Source organism: Mustela erminea, chromosome 15 (assembly GCF_009829155.1).
Source record: "Mustela erminea isolate mMusErm1 chromosome 15, mMusErm1.Pri, whole genome shotgun sequence".
Taxonomy (NCBI): domain Eukaryota; kingdom Metazoa; phylum Chordata; class Mammalia; order Carnivora; family Mustelidae; genus Mustela; species Mustela erminea.
Window position 1 is genome coordinate 85,945,065 of NC_045628.1, and position 21,652 is coordinate 85,966,716.

Below are 21,652 nucleotides of genomic sequence, written 5' to 3' on the forward strand. Positions count from 1 at the left end.
CTTTTGGGCACTACACAACACACTTCCATCTTTCTCAGTAGACACAGAGCTGCATATCCAGCATTGCTCATACACCAGGCTGTAGTTTGTCCTGTTTCCCAGGACAGGCTCCAACATGCTCACTGTATGATATGATGCATAGTCAATAATTTTTAGGTCTTTTAAACCTAACATCAAGACAGGTGTGGCATCTAATTTCTCTGACTCTCCTTTCACCTGTGTTTCCTCCCTCCCCACCCCCCACCCCCACCAAAATGCTGGGTTTTTCCCAATCAGGTGGCTGGCCTAGCTGAGAGAAACTACAGGCCTGTTCCCCTGCATGCTCCTAGCAGCTCTATGGGTCCTCCCTACTTGCCACCCCCATCCTCCTCGCTGGGCTCTGTCCAATTCCAAGGCCCCAGGCCCCCTCTTCTGCTCACACCCAGGCTTCCCAAACTCACCCTGGTGGCAGGTGAATCCAGGGGGACAGGGCTGACAGGTTTGGGAATCCAGGGCCTGGCTGCGGTAGGTGCCTGCTTCACAGAGGCGGCAGCAAGTCTCCTTGGAGACCCTAAGGCCAGTTCCATTCAGGGCCTCAGAGCCCCCAGGGCATGCACGTGGATGGGCACTGCCCACGGGGCAGTAAAAGGGAAACACACAGCTGCACAGAAACACAGACCCCCCCAGACTCTAGTTTCATGTTGAGAGGGTCTGTGTGTGCTATTGCTCTCAGCACACTAGCTGGGTCCCCCACCCACCTCCACATTCTCCACACTTGGGCCTTAAGCTGGCTGGGGGAGGGGTAGCCCTGAATTTGTCCCAGATAAGGAGCTTGAGGTGGTCTACTGAGGTGGTCTACTGTCTGATGAGGCCTAAGTAGGTCAAGGTGTCTTCCTGGAGGAGGCTGAGCCTCATATAGGTGGCCAGGCCACTGGACAGTATCCAAGCCTGTGTTCCCTACCCACCTCACCCTGGGCAACAGAGTATGTGGACCACATCTGATCATCTCCGGGTTGGGGGACACAGTTGGGAGTGCTGGGAATGTCGGTCCTGGACACAAGATTGAGGTTGCCAGGTGAAATACACTGCATCCAGTCATATTTGAATTTCAGATAAGCAACGAGCAATTAACAATGAATAAACAATAAGTACTACTGCATATTACATAGGCCATACTTACACTAAAAAATTATTTATCGTTTACCCAAAATTCATACTTAACTGGGTTTTCTTTCTTTCTTCCTTCCTTCCTTTCTTTTTTTTATTAACTGGGTTTTCTTGTATTTTTATTTGCTAAATCTGGCCACCCCACAGGGAATGACCTTGGAAACTAAGAAGGGCATCTCAGTGGGATTTGTTTCCTCACCCATCCTTCTTAGGGACAGAGGCAGGACTGAGGCACCAGAACACCCTAGCTGGGAAGCCCAAGCAATAGGTTACACAGTACTTGCCTCTGGGCCCTGCTATTTTGGCCTGCATTCTTTGGGGATCAGGGGGGTTGACTCCTCTCTGGAGAGCCCAGAGGCTGAGACACAGGGGGAGCCCCAGATACACAGACAGGGGAGGTACTCACAGCTGCCCTGGGCCAGTGTAGGTGGAAGAGCCAGCAGGGCAGGCATAGCCCCCAGGGCAAAGTGGGGGTACCCCTGTCTGGGGCCCGCAGTAGGAGCCAGCCCTGCATGTGACCTCAGCCACAGAACCTGAAAGAGACAGAACGGACCAAGGCACCTGGGTCTTAGGGGGACTCAATGTGGTGCAGATCCAACCAAGACTGAGTGGACCCTGGGGGACTGGGTATATGGCTTGCTAGGGCAAGCAGGTGGCCATACCATGCCTGCATGATGTGCCCTGTGCTGGTGAGACCTGCCTGAGCACCTGGCTTAAGCCTCAGGGGTGCGGGCACAGGGTTAGGGTCATGGGCTGGGGAGGGACAGATAGGCAAGGCAGTCTCACCTGCAGGGCACTCAGCTCCAGCTCTGCAGGGGATCACAAACATATTTGCATGATCTTGAAGCTCAGCCTGGGGGCAGTAGTGGCCAGGGGGACAGAGCTCACAGTCTTCTTGGGATGATGCTCCTGGCTTTGTTCGAAAGGTGCCAGGTGGACAGAGAAAGGCACCCTGATCACCTGGACACCAGTAGCCTGGAGGACATGGCTGGCTTTTGAAGGAAGAGAGACCTGGAAGGAAAAACATCAGGCATGGCCATGCGACCTCTGAAAACCTCTTACTCTCCTCCATAGAAGCTCTCAGCATCCAGCTTAGGATCAACCTCTCACCTGGGGACAGGCAGTGGTACCCGGGAGGGCAAGGGAGGCACTCTGCCAGACTCTGGCCTCCTTCTGCAGCCAGATAGGTGTGTTCAGGGCAGGCCTGGGGGGTTCCTGGACTGGTCTTATTCCCTCCAGGGCAGTAGTGGCCAGCAGGGCAGGGGTGAGTGGTTGGGTCTCCTGGAGAGCAAAGGTTGTGCTCACTTTCCATCCTCTCCTCCTGCCCAGAGGGCCTCCCTCAGCCCTTCTCGGGTCCAGCGCCCTTCTGGCTGCAGTGCAGTTGACTTACCGGCTTTGCACCAGTGCCCAGCAGGGCAAGGCCCACAATCGTCTTGCTGCTTGGCTCCAGGGGCAGCCGACACAGTATGAGGTGGGCATAAGGTGGGTTCTCCACTGCCCTCTGGGCAGTAAAAGCCTGAAGCATAAGGGGTCACACTGGGTCTTGTGGAAGGTAGGTAGATTGCTCAGCTGTGGCAGAGCAGGAACAGCATGAATCCAGGGGTGGCCCGGGGGTTCTGTTGGCCCAGGAGTTGAATGGTCTGGATGCCAGTCCTGGCTTCACTTGCTTTTATGTTTGTAAAATTAGTAACCTTCTGAATTGCTCTAGGTGTCTATTCATATTGCATACGCTTGATGTATGTAATTACATACACATGCACATGCAGATACATGTTAGTTGCACAACACTGGGGCTCAACTATTTTTGATGATTTCTTTAAGGAAATTCTATGACCAACATGGCGATCAAACCTAATGAAATTCAGAAGGTTACTGATTTGACAAGAGTCACGGGTTCTACTTAGTCAGTCAGGTATGGGAGTTAGCTATTTTCAGGGTCTGTTTTTGACCCAAACAAGAAATCCTTTGCCCAGGTGAGTGCTGTGGTGGCAGCCAAGCAGCCTTGCTCTCTGCCTCTTTCACACTCTAAGGGGAAGAAACAGGGGTCATTACCTGGTGGGCACTGCTTGGCGCACAGCTGTCCCTGGGGGCACGAGGGCTGAGACTCCGTGGGACCTTGTGTCGTCAGTTCGGAGGTCCCAGCAGGACAGAAATAACCAGCAGGGCATTTCCCCCACACCCGTCCACCTCTAACAGCACAGAGAGGGGAGAAGGGTGAGATCAGGTTGCAGGGACTGATCTGAGCCCAGTGCCTCAGCACCAGAGGGGATCCAGGCCCTTGTTTCAGATAGTTTTATTGTGACCCACAGTGTGAAATGCTTTTGACCTCTCTCCCAGGAGAACACATGGATCTATCCATGTATAGGATAGAAACAAGACCCAGCAATAAAACGGGGCATGGGGCTCGGACCCAGGGGTGCTGGGCCCAGTACAGCACTGGGAGCTCCACCCTTGCGCATCCTTCCGGAAAAGACAGATTCCTGGATGTCTACTCCACTGACTGTGGAGCTCAGCGGATAAAGGGCAGGACTCAGGACTGCCAGTAGCAGGACGAGCCTCTCCTGGAGGAACTTGGTAGTCCTGCGGCAGTCACTGTGAGGTGAGGAGAAAGGGAACTGGCAGCTAGTCTACCCACTCTCTGCATTAACCCTGGGCATGCTGGCGGCCTGCCAGATCCCTGGGCCTGGGCTCTCTAGGAGACTAGTCTGGCTACTAGTCTTATCTCCCACTCTGCAGCAGAAAGCAGGCTAGACCTCAGGAAGAACTTCCTGAGTACAGGGAGACAATCCTCCAGAAAGGGCATCTGAGGAAACCTCCATGATCTCCTTTTAAGTAGAAAATCATCTGCTTTGAAGTAAGTTTGCCTCTGCATGAAATAGAGCAACTCTTCTTTTGAGGATCCCCCTTCCCAGTCCCAGGAAATTGGAGGTATGTGTTTTCAGCAAATGTTGGGAGCTTTCTCTGGACCAGAGACCCCCAATATGCTTTTTGTCTGGTTACTCTTGGGGAGTTGGGGCAAGGGCTAATTTGAGGGCTGGGCTTCTCCCCAAGGTCTTATGAGAGCCTGGGGAACCCCTATCCCATGCAGCTCTAGAGCCTGAGTCTCTGAATCCCAAGCACAGCGTTCTTCCAGTGGCTTCTACTGCTACCGTGAGAATGAGCCCATTGTATAAATACATGTCTTCACCATACCAAGTAGGTGTAAGACATTTCAGGTAGAATTTGGCCATCCTGAGCCCTGCTCTCTGATTATTCTGTTTATAGGTAACAGTCATAGTCCTTCCAGCTCCAATAATTACAAAAGCTATTCACATTGTAGAAGATTCAGAAGAGGAGCTAGAAGGAAGGATTGTTCCTCTTTTTCCCCGGGTGTATGTGCAGAACTCTGGTATTAACTGGAGGCACAAAGAATTTTGCCTCTAAGGAAATTTCCCATGTTTTTAGGCAGGGACTAAGCTGAGCTGTTTTTATTTTATATTGACCCTTCCTCAGTTTGAATGTATTTATTATTATTTAAAACCAAGTCCTGGGTCTGCGCCCATTGTCCTAGCTCTTTTCACCTAATTGTCAGGTTTCCTTCCCTGTTCAGGCCTGTGTGGCCAGGTAGGGCTGCCATCCTGTAGTGGGCCCTGGCCCCTCACACCTTTGCTGCCCCACTAACAGAGGGGGCGAGCTCAGGGCAGGCCCAGGGCCTGTTGGGCCTCTTTGCCTGGAGGGCACACTTCGATGTCAGTGTGGGACTCTGGGCTATTACTGACCTGCAGTAGCTACCAGGGTGACAGACGGAGCAGTCACCCTCTTCCCAGAGGCCTGATGCATCTTGGGATGTGAAGGTCCCTGGAGGACACGGAGGAGGGGACCACGTTCCTGGAGAGGGGGGTTAGGCAGTGAAGACGGGCAGCTAAGGGCTCAGGTCACATTGATCCCTGTGGACCCACCTGCTCCATACCTGGATCAATTAGTGACCAGGCCCCCCACCCATCAGCCTTTTGCTGCCCCCATGGTGCTGAGCTTTTCCTTCCTGCTTTCTCAGAGCTTTTGAAGAGCTGAAATGGCCATGACTTTAGTCTCTCTCCCTAGGATTATTGTCCCCTTACAGAAGGGTAACTCCCTAGGGAAGGACTTCTAGGTAGCAGTGAAGCTATTTAGGGGCGAGAGGCTTTAATCTAGCCAATAGGCTCAGCTGGCTGCCTTCTTGGTGCCAGACACTGGGTTCTCTGGGACTGAGCTGGAACCAGTCCATCCATACTAAGCACATCTCTCTTGGGAGCTGCCTTCTCCCAGCCAATCCTTCCACAGTGCCCTGTTGCCCGGCCTGGCTGGGTGGGATGTGCCTGTATGGTTCCCTCCTCTCCAACACGGGTTGCCCCACAGCCCCCTTGCATCAGTGGCCCTTGTCCTGGGGGCCTTCCTCTGGCTTTGCTGACCTCAACATTTTCTTGTGACCTGTGCTGTTTGTGCCAGGGACACCCCAGTATACACATCTGGAATGGGAAATAAGAGAAGTCCCCCCAACAGGGAAAAAAGTTGAAGGGAGCAGCTGCATCTGCTGAAAAAAAAAATTTCTGACCAGGAGGGTGGGTAAGAAACTGAAAGGTGTGACTTTAGTTAGGGGAGGTTAAAGTAAGAATCAGCAACTTCAGCAAGAGTGGGTTTAGTGTCTGGGTGGTGGGGACAGGAAGGCAGAACAGTGCTTCCCCAGAGACCAGCTGTCCTCCGTGTGTGTGTGTGTGTGTGTGTGTGTGTGTGTGTGTGTGTGTGACTAATATAATGAGTAGTCATGGGGACAACAGGCCAAGTTCTTTGGACTTGAAATGTAAATATTCTGGGCTAAGAGGTCACTCATTTTAAAGTGGCATATAAACCTTTCACACCTTAGTCACAGGGAAAACAAATGTATGCATCACCTGTGAATCTAACACTTGCAAAGTGTAAGTAGTTACAACTCCTAAAATTGGCAGAAAGATTTGCCTAAATTAATGTAAGACATGGAAGAGACTGAACTTTTGTGGATACCTATTTGTTTGCCAGGCTGCCTGGGGACAGCATAGATATGTGTGTATGCATGTGTGTGTGCCTGTATACACTGTGTGTGCACACGTGTGAGTTTGTGTGTCTGTGCACTGTAAGTATACTTGTGCATATGTGTATGTGTTCTGTGAGGGTGTGTTTATGATGTGAGGATGTGTGTATTGTGTGAGGGTGGGCTCATGCACAGTGTGCTCAGGATGACTTGACTCAGACTTGAGGAGAGCATACTTGTGATCACTGGGGCACCAAAGTGGAACTTTGAGTTCCACTTCCAGGGGCCCAACACCACTGAGGAGCCCTTCTCTATGTGTTGTTCAGGAAGCTGCTCCCAGACGGTTGACCCAGACCAGCATAGGTGATGACGTCTGTTTGCCATAATCCTGGTCCAGGTGCTCACCCTGGACCCCCAGGCTGAGTGTAAGTAAGGGACAGGACATTGTGCATGGGTGAGTCAACAGCTGAAGAAAAGAAAGGGAACAGAGCAGATGGAATGGGCTTGGGGCAGAGATGAGGGGAGGATGAAATCTATGCAGATGGTCTTCACCATTGGCATTCCTAGTGCAAATACAGTGCCTGGCATGAGGTAGGCTCTCCATGGTGTTTAAATGAGGAAAGAAAGAAAGAAAGAAGCAAGGAAGATAGGTGAGGATGTTGGGGAGAAAGATGAGGGCCTGGGATGCATGGAGACTTGAGAGCTTACCGGTTGGGCAGTAGGCATGAGCTGGGCAAAGCCTGGGCATTTTGGTGCCGGGATGAGGACAGTGAAAGCCAGGTGGACACGAGAGGCAGGTGTCTGAGCCTAGGGAGGGCTGGTACTCCCCTTGAGGGCAGGGGGCAGGCCAAGCAGACCCTGGTTGGCAGAAGTGACCCTGGGCATTGGACACAAAGTGGTCCCTCTGAGAGCCAGGCTGGGTATGGTTGTGTGCTCAGGCACGTCAGTGCATTGTCCTTCCTTCCAGCTGGTACAGGCCATGGTGACTGGAGTACAGGAGACCAGAGGCTGGGTGGAGGCACTGGAGAAAGAACTGGGGCCTGGAGATGGGAGTGTTGAGGTGCCTCATAGGAGGTACCAGAAAATTGCCTGAGGTCCCCAGTTGAAGGGCTCCAGCTTGAATCCTGGGTGGGGTTCCCTGGCTTCCCCAAGCCTAGGAGACCAGGCTCCCTCCTGTAGCTCCTGGGGAGGTACCTGAGGGCAGAGGAAAGCCATGGGGCTGGAGGTCCTGAGGTCCCAGGAGCATTTGGAGCCAGCCACACAGGCACTGATAGGAGAGCTTAGGCCCAGGCCAGGGCAGAAGGATCCAGCTGGGCACAGTCCACAGCTTTCTTCAGAGGTGCCACCTTGGATAGGGAGGTCACGGTTCATGGACTCTGTATGTCCCCAGCCGGGAATATCAACCCCTGAGGATGAGATCGTTTCCTGCTTGCTAGAATGGAGCCTGGCACAATATGTGTTGAATGAAGCAACCACTGGCCAGAGCCTCCCTTAGGGCATCTCTTCTTCGGGTTGGTCAGTGGCGCAGCCTGGTGTTTCATGGGCAGAGCCCAGCTTTGGGCACAGGTTAAGGGGTGGAGGAGTGGGCCGTGTCCCAGGGACAAGAAGCCCTAACATCAACTCTCAGGCACAGGCCTTCCCCCAGACTCAAGTCCACCCCAGTGGGAACCCCAAAGACCCTGACAAACAGATGTTCCCATTGTGCAGTTTGTGTCTAGGGTGTTAAAGTTGGGAGTTTGAAGGAGGAGGGGCCCATAGCTGGGAGGGGATGGGAAACACAGGGCAGATGCTCACCTGGGCTACTCCTTGTTGTCCCCATGGGGCAGGGCACAGGGTACAGAGTCCCCTGGGGGCAGTAGTGGCCTTGTGGGCAAGGTCCATTGAGGGGAAAGGCAGATTTTCTCTGGGGAGTGGGGCTGGCAGCTCCCCCCTCACAGTAGTAACCAGCTGAGCAGGGTCCTTGGATATAGAAAGACTAGAATTTTAGAGCAGCAACGGAAACCTTACCAGCTGCCTACGCTATATCTTGCCTCCTCCCTAGTCTCTGTCTGCTGTACCTAACCCCAAAGTATCAGGGAAATTAAAGCATGAAGAAGGGAGTCCTTGACCCTTAGCTGGTGGCTTCCACACGGAATCCAGGGGGAGGGGTAGCTCTAGGAGGTAACAGGTGTGGGCACTTTTTGTACACCAGGCACTGTTCTAAGCTCCTGTTTGTAATGACCACACTCTCCACAGCAACTGTGGGAGGTGCGTACTGTGATCATCCCCACTTTACAGGGGAGGAGACTGAGGTCTGAGAGATGAAGTGACCTGTCCGAGGTCACACCTGCACTAAGTTCAGAGCTAAAATGAGAACCTATTCTTGGCCACAAGCCTGAGGACTTTTAGGGGAAGGAGGGAGGAGCAGGGTTCAAGGGAGGAAGTAGCAGGGGCCCACACTGAGGCAGGCTGTCAGACCCAGACCCATGCTGTGGCCCAGCCAAGGAGAACGCTGGGGAAAGCCACACAGTGGAGCCAGGACCTAGCTCCACTGTCGCCGGTACTCACCCTCAGTCTGCCCGTTGCCCTCCCCAGGGCAATACCTCCCTGCAGGACAGGGATGGCAGGCCCTAGGGGAGAGAGAACCTTCCCGTGGGTTCAGGGTTCCCTCAGGGCAGGGAAGAGCGGAGGATGTCCCTCCTGGGCAATAGTGACCTGTGGGGAAGGCCAGTGTCCCTGAGCACCATGCATCCCAACCCCACAGTGGCTCCCTGGGCCCTATAGTCTCCTACCGTTCACAGCAAAGAAGTGAGGGCAGACTTGAGGGGATGTGGAGAGCACAGTGAAAGGATGTGGAAGAGGATACTGGCCCCTGTGGTGGGAGAAGGTGGGGAGGATTAGAATCCAGGCGTATGGGGTGGGAACTTTAGGGTGGGTGTGTGTGTGTGCAGACAGCCGAGGTGTGCCTGTGTGCATGTGTGTATACCTGCCCCTGTGGTATGTCTGCCCCTGTGTGATGTCACATCACATCAGCATGGAGGTTTCTGGGGTCATTACTTAGTGAGAGTAAGTAACAGGAGCGGCCTGGCTCCATAGGTCACGAGGGAGAGTTTCTTGTCATGGAGAAAGTGGGGTCATGTGCACTTTACACAAGCCCCCAGTAGCCACCTCAAGGAATAGCTGCCATAAGACCACCTGTTAGGGTGGCCTTGGCCAACAACTTGCTGAAGAGTCTCACACAAGATGTGCTGTAGTCTTCTCTGTGGGGTGTTTACTGAGGGAGGCAGCTTCCCTGGGGTGGGGTTCTCATGGGTCCTCTGGTTGTGCTTTAGAGACAGGTTGTGGCTGTTGAAGGACAGTGGCACCTTAGGATCAGAGTGGGACTGACCAGAATGTCCTGCCTCTCAGACCTGTGTTCCTCCCTCTGTAACATATGCACACTCACCTCCTGGGCACCTACTGGGAACCTAGAGTAACGAGATATGAGGCTGGTCACAGACCGTGTAAAGGAAGGTAGTGGCAGCGTCCCCAGGCAGGTGAGCCTCCCACAACAACATTCACCTTGTGCCCTCCCTCTGCAGTATGATTAGCCCCATTTTATAGGTGGGTCACTGGCTACCAGAGAAGGCTGAGGTTTTGCTATCAAGCGTTGAGTTCTGAGAGAGGGCTGAGCTTTGGGGGCCAGAGGTCCCAGCTGCACTGAGTCCTGAGGTGCACTGTCCATTGCAGTCATGTCCAGTGTCCCTCTACCCTTGAGAGTGAGGGCAGAGACTGGCCCGAGGGCATTCATTACCTTTGGGGCAGGTTGTGGGCTTCACAGTAGCAGCCTTTTGGCAGTAGGTGCCCCCTGGACAGGGCAGGCAGGTGTCAGCCCCAGGCAATGGGCTGAAGGTGCCAGGCTCACAGGGCTGCTCGCTGTGAGCCCCTGGGGGACAGTGGAAACCAGGGGGACATCTGTAGCCTTGGGTTCCATCAGAAGGTGAGGGCACAGCACTGCCTCCCAGGCAGATGTACCTGAGGAAATGGAGAACTGTGGCTAAACCTCCTATAGTATGACCATGGGGTCCTGGACAGGTAGAAGGTGGGAGAAAGGGGTGGCCTTTGGAGCCTTAGGTCATCAGAGTTGTGCTGAGGATAAGGCCAGAGTGGCCACAGTCAAGGGCCATCCCTCAGATGGAAGGAGGTCCTCTGGTCCTCAACTCTAAAATGTCTATGCCCCTGTGATAAGAAACTATGCAGTAGGGGCTCAGGAAGGGTACTGGGAAGGGTTAGACATTTCCTAGAACAAGCATGGCTCTCTTCTATAGAATTTCTCTGTCCTCAGGGCCCTGAACAGATGGGGCAGGCCTTCCTTCACATAGGACCCAAACGGAGCTTACTGGTGGCTGTGGCCAGTCTCTAGCCCTTTCAACAATAAGGGGGAAATGCACCTGCTAGGAATCTCAGACATCTGTCCGCAGAGGCTGTTGGCGAAGAGGGTAAAGACCAGGGCCTGGCAGGGGTGACAGAGGGTGTGGAGGCTGTCCTGGGGCTGAGTGGGACACGGGGATGGCCCAGCATCCCAGCACTCTTAGATATTGGAAAGTCAGTACTAGGAGGGCCCTAGAAGCTGTGATTAGTTCAGCCTTGTATCTAAGGGATGACACATCAGAGGCTCCTATCCTGAGGCACAATCACCCTAACCCAGGATCCTCACAGGGGCTGAGGAGAGACCATAGGATCTAGGATTAATCTGTGACTTGGGGGTCATGTCAGACCTGACTTAGGGATACTCCCTCTTTGCACTGAGGACTGCAGGGGCAGGGTACCCTACCCTGCATCGCAGAGCTCTGCTTCCATGGCATGGGACAGCCCAGGATGGCTGCAGTAGTGCCCTGGGGGACACGGCAGGCACTGGTCCTCACTGGCCAGGCCTGGAGCAGAGGAGTAAAACCCAGGCAGGCATGGCACTGGGAAGCCTGTTCCTCTGGGACAGAAGAAGCCAGGCGGGCAGATGTCATTCCCAGAGAATCCTGGGGCCTCCACCTGTGTAGTCAGAAAGAAGGAAGAAAGGCTGTTACATCAGAGCTGCAGCCTAAACCTGCTGGCCCCTGGAGGGTGCAAATAAGAACGTTACATGAAAAATCGTCCCATTACTACATGCTTCCGCCTGTGGCAGCCAGAGACTAAGGAGGAGGAGTGAGGAGGTCCGGAAGGAGTCTCTTACTTCCTAAATCATACTGTTGACTTAGTGGCTTCCCTCCCCTCTACTCTTCATCCCCGGGCCTATTTTCTCTGTAGTGTCAGCGTGGAACTGGGGGCTTCCAGAAGGGGCAGTTTCTAAAAGAGAAGTTGGGGTCCAGAGAGGGCAAAGGGAAGGTATGTTCAAGGTCACATAGCAAGTCAGTAACAAAACGAGAATCAGAGTCAACTATCACACCAATATCACGCCATCTGTTTGTGCAATGCGGGTCTGGATGTCCATCTACCCAACTGACTCTCCACTACCCTGTTCTACAGTACAATGATCTTACATATTGACCATTTCTTTCTCACCACGTGGCTTTGAGAACCCCACATACTTCCTGTAGCTGCATGCCTAAAGTAGGATGACCATGGGACTTCCCACTGAGGACTGCCGGATCACTATGCACACAGAACAGCATGTTGGCCAGCACCGAATAAAGCCTCCGTTTATGTTACCGCTGTTACCGTTACATGTCATGAAACCCCAGGAGTCATACACTGGAAGGCGAATGACTTAAAAGGAAAAGGTGAACCATGAGAGACTATGGACTCTGAAAAACAATCTGAGGGGTTTGAAGTGGCGGGGTGGTGGGAGGTTGGGGTACCAGGTGGTGGGTATTAGAGAGGGCAGGGATTGCATGGAGCACTGGGTGTGGTGCAAAAATAATGAATACTGTTATGCTGAAAATAAATAAATTTAATTTAAAAAAAAAGGTCACTGCCACCTTGGCTTACAGATGCCATGGATTAGAAGACACTGCTGATTTTAGAGATGTTAAATGTGAAAAAGATGCACATCTTAGAATCACTGATAAGCTATCACAGGGTGGGTCCCACACTAGGCACTGGTGACACAGAGGTGAGAATGGTCCTGCCCTCAGGGCACTCAACCCTCAGCCTAGTAGGAGACACTGGCCAGCTCTGTGGTTCAGTACCCCGGGGGTGTTGCAGGTGGACTCAGATACACGTCTGGAGGGCCATGCCCAGCGTTACATACCTTGTGTCTGAGGGGTGTGGGAGACACTGCTCCTCCTGTGCAGTAGTAGGCCGCATGGCAGAGCCCTGATGGCTGGGACAGCCCTTCTGATGAGCAGAACATCCCTAGAAGAAGCAGACCCACTGGCTCTGGCACCAGCGCAGTCTCTCTTGGGCTGTGCCTGACCTGTTCCTCCCTTCCTCAGCTTTCAGAGTAGCACAAGGTGTTGGCAGGATGGCCAGGCAGAATACAGGGAGTGAGGGGCAGAATGAGCTAGAGAGACATGGATCTGCCCTGACCAGGCAGTAATTTCTTTCCAGCAACCCCTGGTCTCTGAAGAAAACATGGGGCTGGTCTTGCCTGAGCCCTAGAGCTACATGTGGGGTGGGCTGGGCCACAGGGTATGAGGAGGCCTGGAGAATCCAAAAGATGGTGGGAGCTGTGGGCCTGTAGGTCAGTGGGGCCCTGGCCCATATTTGAACATGACTTTGTTTTCCTTGCCCTAGCTGTTAGACTTGAGAGGGGCTGCCATGACAGTACAGGGGACCAAGGCACATTCCCTCATGGACTCGTTTGATTGCCCTTCTTCTACTTCTCTTCATTCTCTTCTCAGCCCTTTAGTCGGGGCTTCCCAAGGGCCCGTGAGCCAGAGTCCACCAACCTGCTGGGCACAACTCACAGTCCAGCTCTGCACTGGCCCCTTGCCTGGGCCCAAATGTCCCCCGAGGGCACGGGTTGGCCATGGCTGAATGGGAGCCGGGGGGACAGAAGTAGCCCTGGAGGCACAGGTTGGGTCCACCAGCCGTGGGACCTAGAGGGCAATGGCAGGGTTAGCCTGAGCTTGCAGTGGGATCCCTACCTTCTGAGCATCCTGGTCAAAGACGGGAACCCCAGGCTTTGAAGCTGACCTGGCCCAGGTCCTCAGTCAATGTTCTTTATTCTTTGTCCAATTTCTGGGCATGTTGGCTTGGAGGGAGACCCTCAATGGCTACCCAGGAGACCTCTGTGGGCTCCAGAGATCTCCAGCCTTGAGGCTATCTGTTGAGCGTAAAGCTCCCTTTCTCCAGAAGGTGGCACTCGTCCCTGCTGGACATGCTGGTCTGCAGACACCACTGCCTTGCTATGGCTTCTCTGCCAGGCCAGTAGCCACCCATGTATCTCTAAACACGACCAAGGCCCTGTCATGACCTCAAGTGTGCAGAATGTACCTTGAGAAAACTGAGTCAGGCCACAGCCACCTAGATCCTCGGGTCCTAGACCTCAGACTGTCCTGTCCTGCATCTGGCGCCTATTGTCCTGAGCTTGGCACAGGGTATGCCAGGGTATGAGTCGTCATGCAGTGCCTCTTCCTGACATGTCCTTTCCTTGTACCTGGCTGGTTTTGGTGTCCCCTTCCCTCCACTCTACTGTCAGTTGTCAAGGGGTGCATGTGGGTCGTAATACTATGACTATGACAACCAAACTTCTGACATAAGAATTCCTAAGGTACCTTCTAAAGCCTAATCTAAAGGAGGACATAAGGGAGATACCAGGGGTCTCCTTTTGCACTGAGCCAATTCACTGTTAGTCCCTGCCCCGCCCCCCTTGCCCCCTGCCTTTTAGAAGGGAGGTGATCTCTTCCTTGTCAAGTAGGCATCACTTCTGCAGGGGCTCGAACTACCAGCACCTTACCCTGGGACCCAGAACAACATGGGGGCCTTGTGTTCAGCCCCAGTGAGCCTACCTGTGCCTGAGGCTTCACAGTAGAATCCTGCAGGGCATGGCTCACAAGAGCCCTTGGCCTCCTGGGGCTGGAATGTTCCATTCTCGCAGGCCCTTGGCTGGGGAGATCCCTCTGGACAGTAGAAGCCACGGGGGCACCGGAAAGATGTAGGGGTGGCTGAAGTCTGGCCAGGAGGACAATAATAACCTGGCGAGCATAGCCCATCTGGGAAGGGTTTTCCGGACCCTGTGGAGAAGGGGTGGAGGCATGCTGAGTCCATGATGGTGGGCCTGGCTGCCAATGAGATGGAAAAGGAGAAAAGGGACCTGGAAGTATGTCTGAATCTGTGCCTAAGCTTGGAAGTGCAGTGTGCCCTGAGGCTCAAAGAGTTAGGCTTTGTAGCCAGACCCCACGTCCCCTCATGCTCAGAGCTCTCTCCCTGTGCAACTGTGCAGGAGGCCTTTCTCAACTTAGGTTTTTCATCTGCAACAAAACAGCCTTATTCTGAGGATAAGTGAGTTAAAAGGCCTGTCTGGTCATATCCCATGGGCTCATGTAGAGCCAAAGTGAGAGAGTACTGACTTAGGAACCTAGAAGTAGAGGCTCTGTTGTGGTTGTTGGAGGTGTGCAGGGTTCTCCTGCCCTGGCTGCAGGTGATGGACCAAAGCCTCACATCCTCAGCCTTTTTATGGTGTGACACAGAAAAATGCTCCTAGGGGGTCCCTGGGGGACCATTTGTGGGAATTCATACCTCCCTTCTTCTGCTTCCCAGCACTGTTTACTGCTCTACCATATCTGGTTCTAGGTGATCTATACATGAATGTGGTAGACAGCTACAATGGACAAAGACGCACCGTACTTTGTCCTCCTTGTCTTTCCACTGTGGTACTGCCTCTCATTCTTAGGCTCAGCTCTGGCAGGGTCTCCCTGAAGTCCTGTCCCCTGCCATTCTGGACAGAAGCCCCTGTTTCCTAAACAAGGCCATCAACTTCAAAGCCTGCAAGAGCTTCATGAAGCCTCAACCCCTGTGGGATCAATGTCCCCCCAACTCCAAGACAACTGGAGTGTCTTGTCTTCCAGAAATCAGTGTGCTTGTGCTGGGATATTCATGTTCTTGGTTGTCTTTTTCTAGCCCCTTCCCCGCTGTCAATTCTCAGGGGTCAGTGTCGGGTCACCTTTGCCTTCTCTATCCATCCCCGTGTTCAGGCCTCAGGCAATGTCTCCTATATAGAGCTTCAGGTCATATGTGATGGGAGGGAAACTATGATGTTACCCGCATGCAGGCTGAATGCCTCTGGGATAAACGGATCAGTTAAGGACCCTGCAAAGTCCCAGAGAAATGGCTAGTGTCACCTGAATCTGAGCAGAACTGTCCTGCAGGACAAGGCCTACAATCCTTAGCACTGCGTGCGCCAGGCCATTCTCGGAAGGTGCCCCTGGGACATGGGTGCTGGGTGGGACTCCAGGTACCCAAAGGGCAGTAGTAGCCAGGAGGACAGTTCACTGGCCAAGTAGGCCTGGCACCTGGTCTCTGGATCCTGAAGGAACAGAACCTGTGGAAACAGCCAGTAGGTGGTCAGCAATGACAGCCAGGGCCTTCTGTATCCCTAGGTTCTCTAGACAGTGAGGGTCTTCTGGGGGAAGGAAGCTCCCAGAGCACAGAGGGATTTGGGCAGAAGCGAACCACCCCCTAGACCATCTGAGGTCAGAGGAAATGGACATCAAGATGGACAATAGCCTCTTTCCTCATGGGTCTTGTACTTGAAACCTACAGCTCTTCAAGGCCCCTGCATTGGCATTAGGGTTTTAATTACATTGGGCTCTGAAGGACAAGGGTTCCTGGAAGGCCTGTGGTCACTGGTCCCTGCAACATGGCTGAGTCCCTCTAGCTTCAGAGAGGGCAGGACAGGTCAGGTGTCACCCAGATAAAGAAGGAACCCCAGACCCAGCAACATCTCCTCACTTTCCAGCCGGGCATATCTTGCAGAGGCTCTGTCCAGGTTCATCCTGATACTGCCCTGGGGGGCAGAGCTGGGGTTCCAGACTTCCTGGGGGGCACGAGTGCCCAACAGGGCAGAGAGTCCCTAGAAAAGCCACCGGAGATAATGATTTCCTCTTGGGAGATCCCCCATCTCCTTCCAGCCAGAGCCCACAACAATTCTTACTCCTCTAGGTGAATGTGGTTGAGGGGATGGGGTATGTGATTCATGGTGCTTCTGATGTGTGACTCTCTTGGGTCTGGTCCCTTATACTTCAGCCCCACCGACACCTAGAGGGACACTCCAGCTGAAATCCAGCTCTGTGTGGAAGGTCCACGTGGGAACCTCCTGGCGGCCTCTTGTGGGAAGAAGCAAGATCTGTAGTGACAGGGCTGAGTGGGGTGAGGGACAGTGCTCTCCACAAATTGGGTTTTGAAACTGGGAACCTCATAAGTTACCTGAGGCAGCCCCAGGCTTCCAGGTCAGAACATCTCTCACCAACAGTGTTCCCAGTGGTCCTAGTCCTATAAAATATTCTTCAAATCATACTCTTTGGGATGTAAGTTTGGGAAATGCTATGTCAACTAAGTCCCCTGGAGACAACCTGTGCTCTTCATCATACATAGCACTAATAAGCATTAGGAAACCTGTCCATGTTCATGATCTCAGTTTTCCACGGGCCTTGGATTAATGAAGGCATGAGATGCGGGTTACCAGGGAGCTAGTTTGGAAGAGAGACCACAGGAAGAGATGGAACAGGATCAGAAACCTGTACTCTTCAGGATGAAGAGTTGAAACTCTTTTTTTCTTTTATGTATGGACTTTTTAAACTTCTGGGGATAGTTGATGCATTTTTTTGGAGATGTGGTCCTAAATAGGTTGTACTCTGGGTTGGGGCTTTGTCCATGCTAAGACCAGATCTCCCAGGGAGGACAGTGTAGGGGTATCCCTCCTAAGAGCTGCAATATGAGAGGGAGCCTCCCTGTTTGGTGAGAAGCCCCTTCCCACTGAAGTGCTATCAGGTTGTAAGCTTGGTGAGAGCAGAGCACTGGAATCTCTTGGCTCTCTACAGACAGTGCCTGACATACCGGTCTCAGTGACTGCTGGTTGGAAGACTGCCTTAGAATGGAGATCATAGGCCGAGTGGTCTGCAGGCTGGATCTGCCTACAGTGGAGCGTCTCTTGGCTTGCACAGAAATATAATCTTTTAAACTTAGTTGCCTGGATTTGCAGCTTTCTTTGAGCCCTGATGTGCACTGTGGTCTCTTCATACATTTGCATTCACAGCTGGCCTGGACCCTGCAGGTGTGATCCCTACTGCTAGGAGGGGTTCTTTCATGTCCTTCCAAATCTCTCTGATTGGTATTCTGGTGACAATTTGTGTGGATCTGCAAAGATTGTGTCCTGGCCAGTTCCTTTTTTTCTATTCAGTGGCTGACCTTCCCTTGCACAGCACACTTGTTAAAGGTTCTCAGGGCCGGGCATGATTCCTAGGAACCGGAGGTGACTTAACTGTGCTTTTCTTTATTGCAGGAAAGAATGTCAGAATGCAACTGAGTAATGTAGTGATAGAGCCAACTTTCAATACATTCTGATAAAAAAAAAAAAGGGAATCTGCTTTAAACTTTTAGTATAATTACATGCATCTCAAAACTGATGTATAATTAAAAACTCTAGTAAATTACATACATCTCAAAACCAACCTGTTCTTGGTTCTCAGCTGAGAACAGAGGCCCCAGAAGACAGAAGTGTGTCCCCTCTCCCAAATGGATTTCTAATGCACTCTTGTCTTTGGAGTCCGAGCTTCTACCCATTCTCTGCTGGACCCCGGGTAGCACATGAGGGGGAAGACCCTTCCTGTCCCCTTATTATAGTTTCTTACACAGCTTTCCCCCCAAGCATGGGGTTCTCCATTTTGACTGATTTTTTAAAAATGCTTCTTATTTCTTCCTTTTCTCACCACTCATCCCATGCATCTCCCATCTCCCTTTCTGTGCTTTGGGCTCATGAGGAGCTTTGCTAACGCTTGGTGTTTTCAGTCCCTTCCACGGCAGGTTCCAGGTCAAGAGGGCCCGTCTCACTGCAGTTGGGCCTCAGGAGCCTGAATACAGAGGGAGAGCCCACAAGCATGTCTTCTTTCCAGGCTGGCCCACTGGGACTCCCATAGTACCCTACCCCTACCCAAATGTCGAGGAGATCCGCTCTTACCTGGACTGTGCCCAGAGACAGAGGCCCTGGGGCAGAACCAGCCTCCTTCGCATGGGGCCTCTGGGAAGCTCAGGCCAGCCCTGGAGCAGAACCAGCCACCTGGGCATGGCTGGCAGTCCTCCTGAGATGTGGCCCCAGGGATGGGCAGGAGAGAGCCTGCAGATACACACTCCATAGCTACCGTCAGGGGGCCCCTCTCCCAGATGGAAACCCAAGGTGGTGCCTCTCAGACTGGAGAGCTGTGGCCCTGCTCTGCCTGCTTAGCCCCACAGACTAGGGGCTGAAGGGCTCCTCAGCCTCCTAGGCTGCCTCACCACATGTGGTCTGGGACCTGACAAGCTGAAGTGCATCTCATCTCCATATCTTTGCTGCAAGGCCTCACTCATTTCTTGAGGTACCTCTGCCATACACCCCCTCCATGTTCAAGTACCCCCTCTCCCCAGAGAGCCTGGGCCCAAGCTCTATGTCACCTCATTCATCATTCTACCCCTAAGCCCCAAGTGATGTGGATGCAGGATGGACATTGCTCTTTAAGTACAATTTGGGGGTTTCTTCTCTGCCCTTCCTAAGATATCTTCCCAAGGCTGGACCTCTACACCTTTCTCTTCTCAAGGGCCCAGAGCACACCCTTGCCCTGCTGGTACCCCCCACCCCACATCGGTAACTTACCTGGAGGGCATGGAGTGGGTCTGGGGCTGCCTTTGGGACAAAAGTGGCCTGGAGGACAGAGGTCTCCTGTGATTCCATCAGTGGGGTTGGGGACAGCTGCTGCTTGAATGCAGTGGAACCCTGCCCTGCAAGGCCCAGATATGGCCACCAGCCCAGGCAGGAGGCAGTAGGAGCCTATAGGAGAGAGGGAAAGACAGGATCCCCAATCATGGGGAGGGGAGAGATTGGGGCACTTCCCACCCCAGCCAGCAGATGTACATTGCTGTCTGTGGTCACCTGCCCTCCATGGTCAGGGAGGATGGGGCCTAGTATGGCTGGGGTGGAGGTATGTCCCTATCCCCTTACCTGGATCACAGAGAGTGCAGTCTGACTGCTGGACACCCCCTCTCTGAGGCCTGTAGGTGCCTCGGGGGCAGGGGAACTGAGAAGCAAAGGACGTGGAGGCTGGGCAGTAATGGCCTGCAGGACACTCATTCCCCACCACAGAGGAGGTGTTTGACGGGCAGAAGAAACTACAGAAAAGACAAGTGGGGAGGGGCGGTTCACAGGGCTCGGTGGCCCCACCAGCATGGAGCAGGGCAGAGATGGCTGCCCAGGTTCACCTTTTATCGTAGGCCTCAGGAAATCTGCTGGGGACATAGCTCTGCTACAGCTCAAGGCCCCAGGGTGGGTGGAGGTGGGGGGATGGGGTACTTAAATGGCTTGAATTTGAGCAAAAGAGCCTCATGTTTGAAATTAGGAATGATACCCAATAAAGAGATCAAGAAGTGTGGCTAGAAGATGTGGCAGTTCTACAGAGAACTTTTTTTAAAAGTCACAGCAAAATCAGGTTGAAAGGGGTCTTCACGAGCATCTGGTCCAGGCACGTCCTATAGCAGGAAAGCACACCCTGCACGGCCGGACACGTGAACCCCCAGGATGGCCTCTCAGCACTCACCCCTCAGGACAAGACTCACAGTGGCCCTGGGCGGCCAGCCTGTTGTAGGTACCGGCTGGGCAGGGCCTGGGGGTAACAGTGCCTGGGGGACAAAAGTGCCCTGAAAGGGAAGCAGGTCCAATAGGTCAGGTCCACAGGAAACACCACTTCCTGGCTCTCAGAGTGCTCCCAGCCTAAACCCAGTTCCTTTAGGACCAGGGGACCCTGGAGTCCGGTCTGAGTGGTGGCCTTGGGGCTCGCTCCCTTCCCACCTTCCCAGGCTCCTCCTCAGACCAGCCCCCAGAGGTACCTGCAGGGCAAGGGCCACTGGTCTCTTCTCCTAGGGAGCCGTTGGGCACGAGGGCCCCGTGGCGGCAGAAGAAGCCTGTGCTGCAGGGCCCAGAAGGGCTGGTGAGACCCGCTGAGCCGCAGTAGTGGCCAGGAGGGCACGGGGAGCAGGCAGCCTGCAGGAGATGCCCCCGTTAAGATGCCAACCCCCAGCTCTATCTGGGGCAGGGAAGCAGTGACTGCATCAGGAGACCTGAAAGGGGCCTCAGGTCCCAGAACAGCTTGTCCTGGTTCACCTTCCTCCATCCACAGCACCCCTGATGGCCACTCGTTTCCCTCTCCTTGCACATTCTCCCGGGACGGCCCGGGGGGGGGGGGGGTGGCGGCCACAAAGGCTTAATGCTCCAAACTACTTCAGCAGCAGCTTGTTCTGCCTGCTTTCTTTTTTTCCTCTCTACCTCCGTGTCCTTTCATAGTTTGACCAGTCACACTAGGGGAAGCCTATCCTTCGATCTACCTCCAGGGAAGCCCTTTCTGCTCATTCAAGTGTGGGGGATTTTGGGGCTTATGACAAGTCAGGAAGGCCCTCTGAATAGTGAACTACAAACTGTGATTTGGAGGTGCTTGTGAATAGAACCAGATATTAAAGTTGCTTTTGGAATCTGGCAATTTAAATAGAATTTTGTGCATCCTCTGGTGGCCCTTTATTATATATTAATGTGTATTATATATTATGAATATATATATATGAATATATATTATGAATTATATGAATATGAATTATATATTATATATGAATTATATATTAATATGTATTATAAAGTAATGTCTCAGGTCACTCCTTTGCTCAAACCTTGCTTTGGCCTCTATCTTACTCAGGTCCTCAAGGGGAGCCCAGGGTGCTACATGGCTGGCTCCTCCCTCCCTCTCCAACCTTCCTCCAGCCCGCCCTCCCTGAGTACTCTCCTTGTGCTCCTGGCAACCCCTAACATGCACCGACCACACGGGGGTTGGGGAGGTGGTTGCTGCTCCCTTTGTTTCCAAAGTCAGCGTGTACAGTCATACGCATAGCCCACAGGCAGGTGCTGGAAGTGGCTATGTGCTGGGCACTATTCTGACACAGAGTAGGGAACAAAAGACAAAACTCCCTAGCTTGGTGGTGCTTATATTTTAGTGGGGAATACAGAAAATAAATAAGGCCAGTAAAAACATGCTATGGTAGACTATGGTATGTGCTAAGGAGGGCCAAGGAAGATCTCCCTGGGAAAGTGACTATAGTCCCCCAGGAAGGAGAAGCTAGCCAGGTGGCTCTGTTCTCCAATCCCCGTTTGACCTCAAGGGCAGTATGGCTTGGCTAGATCCAGACAGGGCCCATACCCAGCCTCCTCCTGGGCTGGGGTCTCCCTACCTCTGAGCTGAGCTTGGTGTGTATGCTGAAGGTGCCAGGTGGACAGGGCTGGGGCACGGCTGAACCCCTGGGACAGTAGTGTCCTTGAGGACATGGGCCAGCCTCCTCTGGAACCAAGAAATGTATGGTGAG

General features: G+C 53.2%; 1 protein-coding gene across 4 annotated transcripts in view; it reads right to left on the reverse strand.

Annotated features, from left to right (window-relative positions):
* The window catches only part of LOC116573922 (SCO-spondin-like), a 182,532-nt gene that overhangs the window by 48,882 nt on the left and 111,998 nt on the right, over positions 1–21,652 (reverse strand). For all 4 annotated transcript variants that reach the window (XM_032314335.1, XM_032314332.1, XM_032314333.1 and 1 more), the window contains 24 exons: positions 21,521–21,627; positions 20,135–20,288; positions 19,846–19,945; positions 19,254–19,420; positions 18,909–19,082; positions 18,240–18,395; positions 16,016–16,136; positions 15,406–15,605; positions 14,074–14,298; positions 13,012–13,161; positions 12,372–12,475; positions 10,962–11,173; positions 9,942–10,162; positions 8,717–8,863; positions 7,964–8,128; positions 7,364–7,515; positions 6,878–7,046; positions 4,905–5,013; positions 3,199–3,335; positions 2,537–2,662; positions 2,257–2,427; positions 1,933–2,157; positions 1,553–1,679; positions 441–640 (listed from right to left, as the gene is read on the reverse strand). In XM_032314335.1, the coding sequence (XP_032170226.1) occupies positions 441–640; positions 1,553–1,679; positions 1,933–2,157; positions 2,257–2,427; positions 2,537–2,662; positions 3,199–3,335; positions 4,905–5,013; positions 6,878–7,046; positions 7,364–7,515; positions 7,964–8,128; positions 8,717–8,863; positions 9,942–10,162; positions 10,962–11,173; positions 12,372–12,475; positions 13,012–13,161; positions 14,074–14,298; positions 15,406–15,605; positions 16,016–16,136; positions 18,240–18,395; positions 18,909–19,082; positions 19,254–19,420; positions 19,846–19,945; positions 20,135–20,288; positions 21,521–21,627 (3,819 nt within the window). The remainder of the gene's footprint in view (positions 1–440; positions 641–1,552; positions 1,680–1,932; positions 2,158–2,256; positions 2,428–2,536; positions 2,663–3,198; positions 3,336–4,904; positions 5,014–6,877; positions 7,047–7,363; positions 7,516–7,963; positions 8,129–8,716; positions 8,864–9,941; positions 10,163–10,961; positions 11,174–12,371; positions 12,476–13,011; positions 13,162–14,073; positions 14,299–15,405; positions 15,606–16,015; positions 16,137–18,239; positions 18,396–18,908; positions 19,083–19,253; positions 19,421–19,845; positions 19,946–20,134; positions 20,289–21,520; positions 21,628–21,652) is intronic.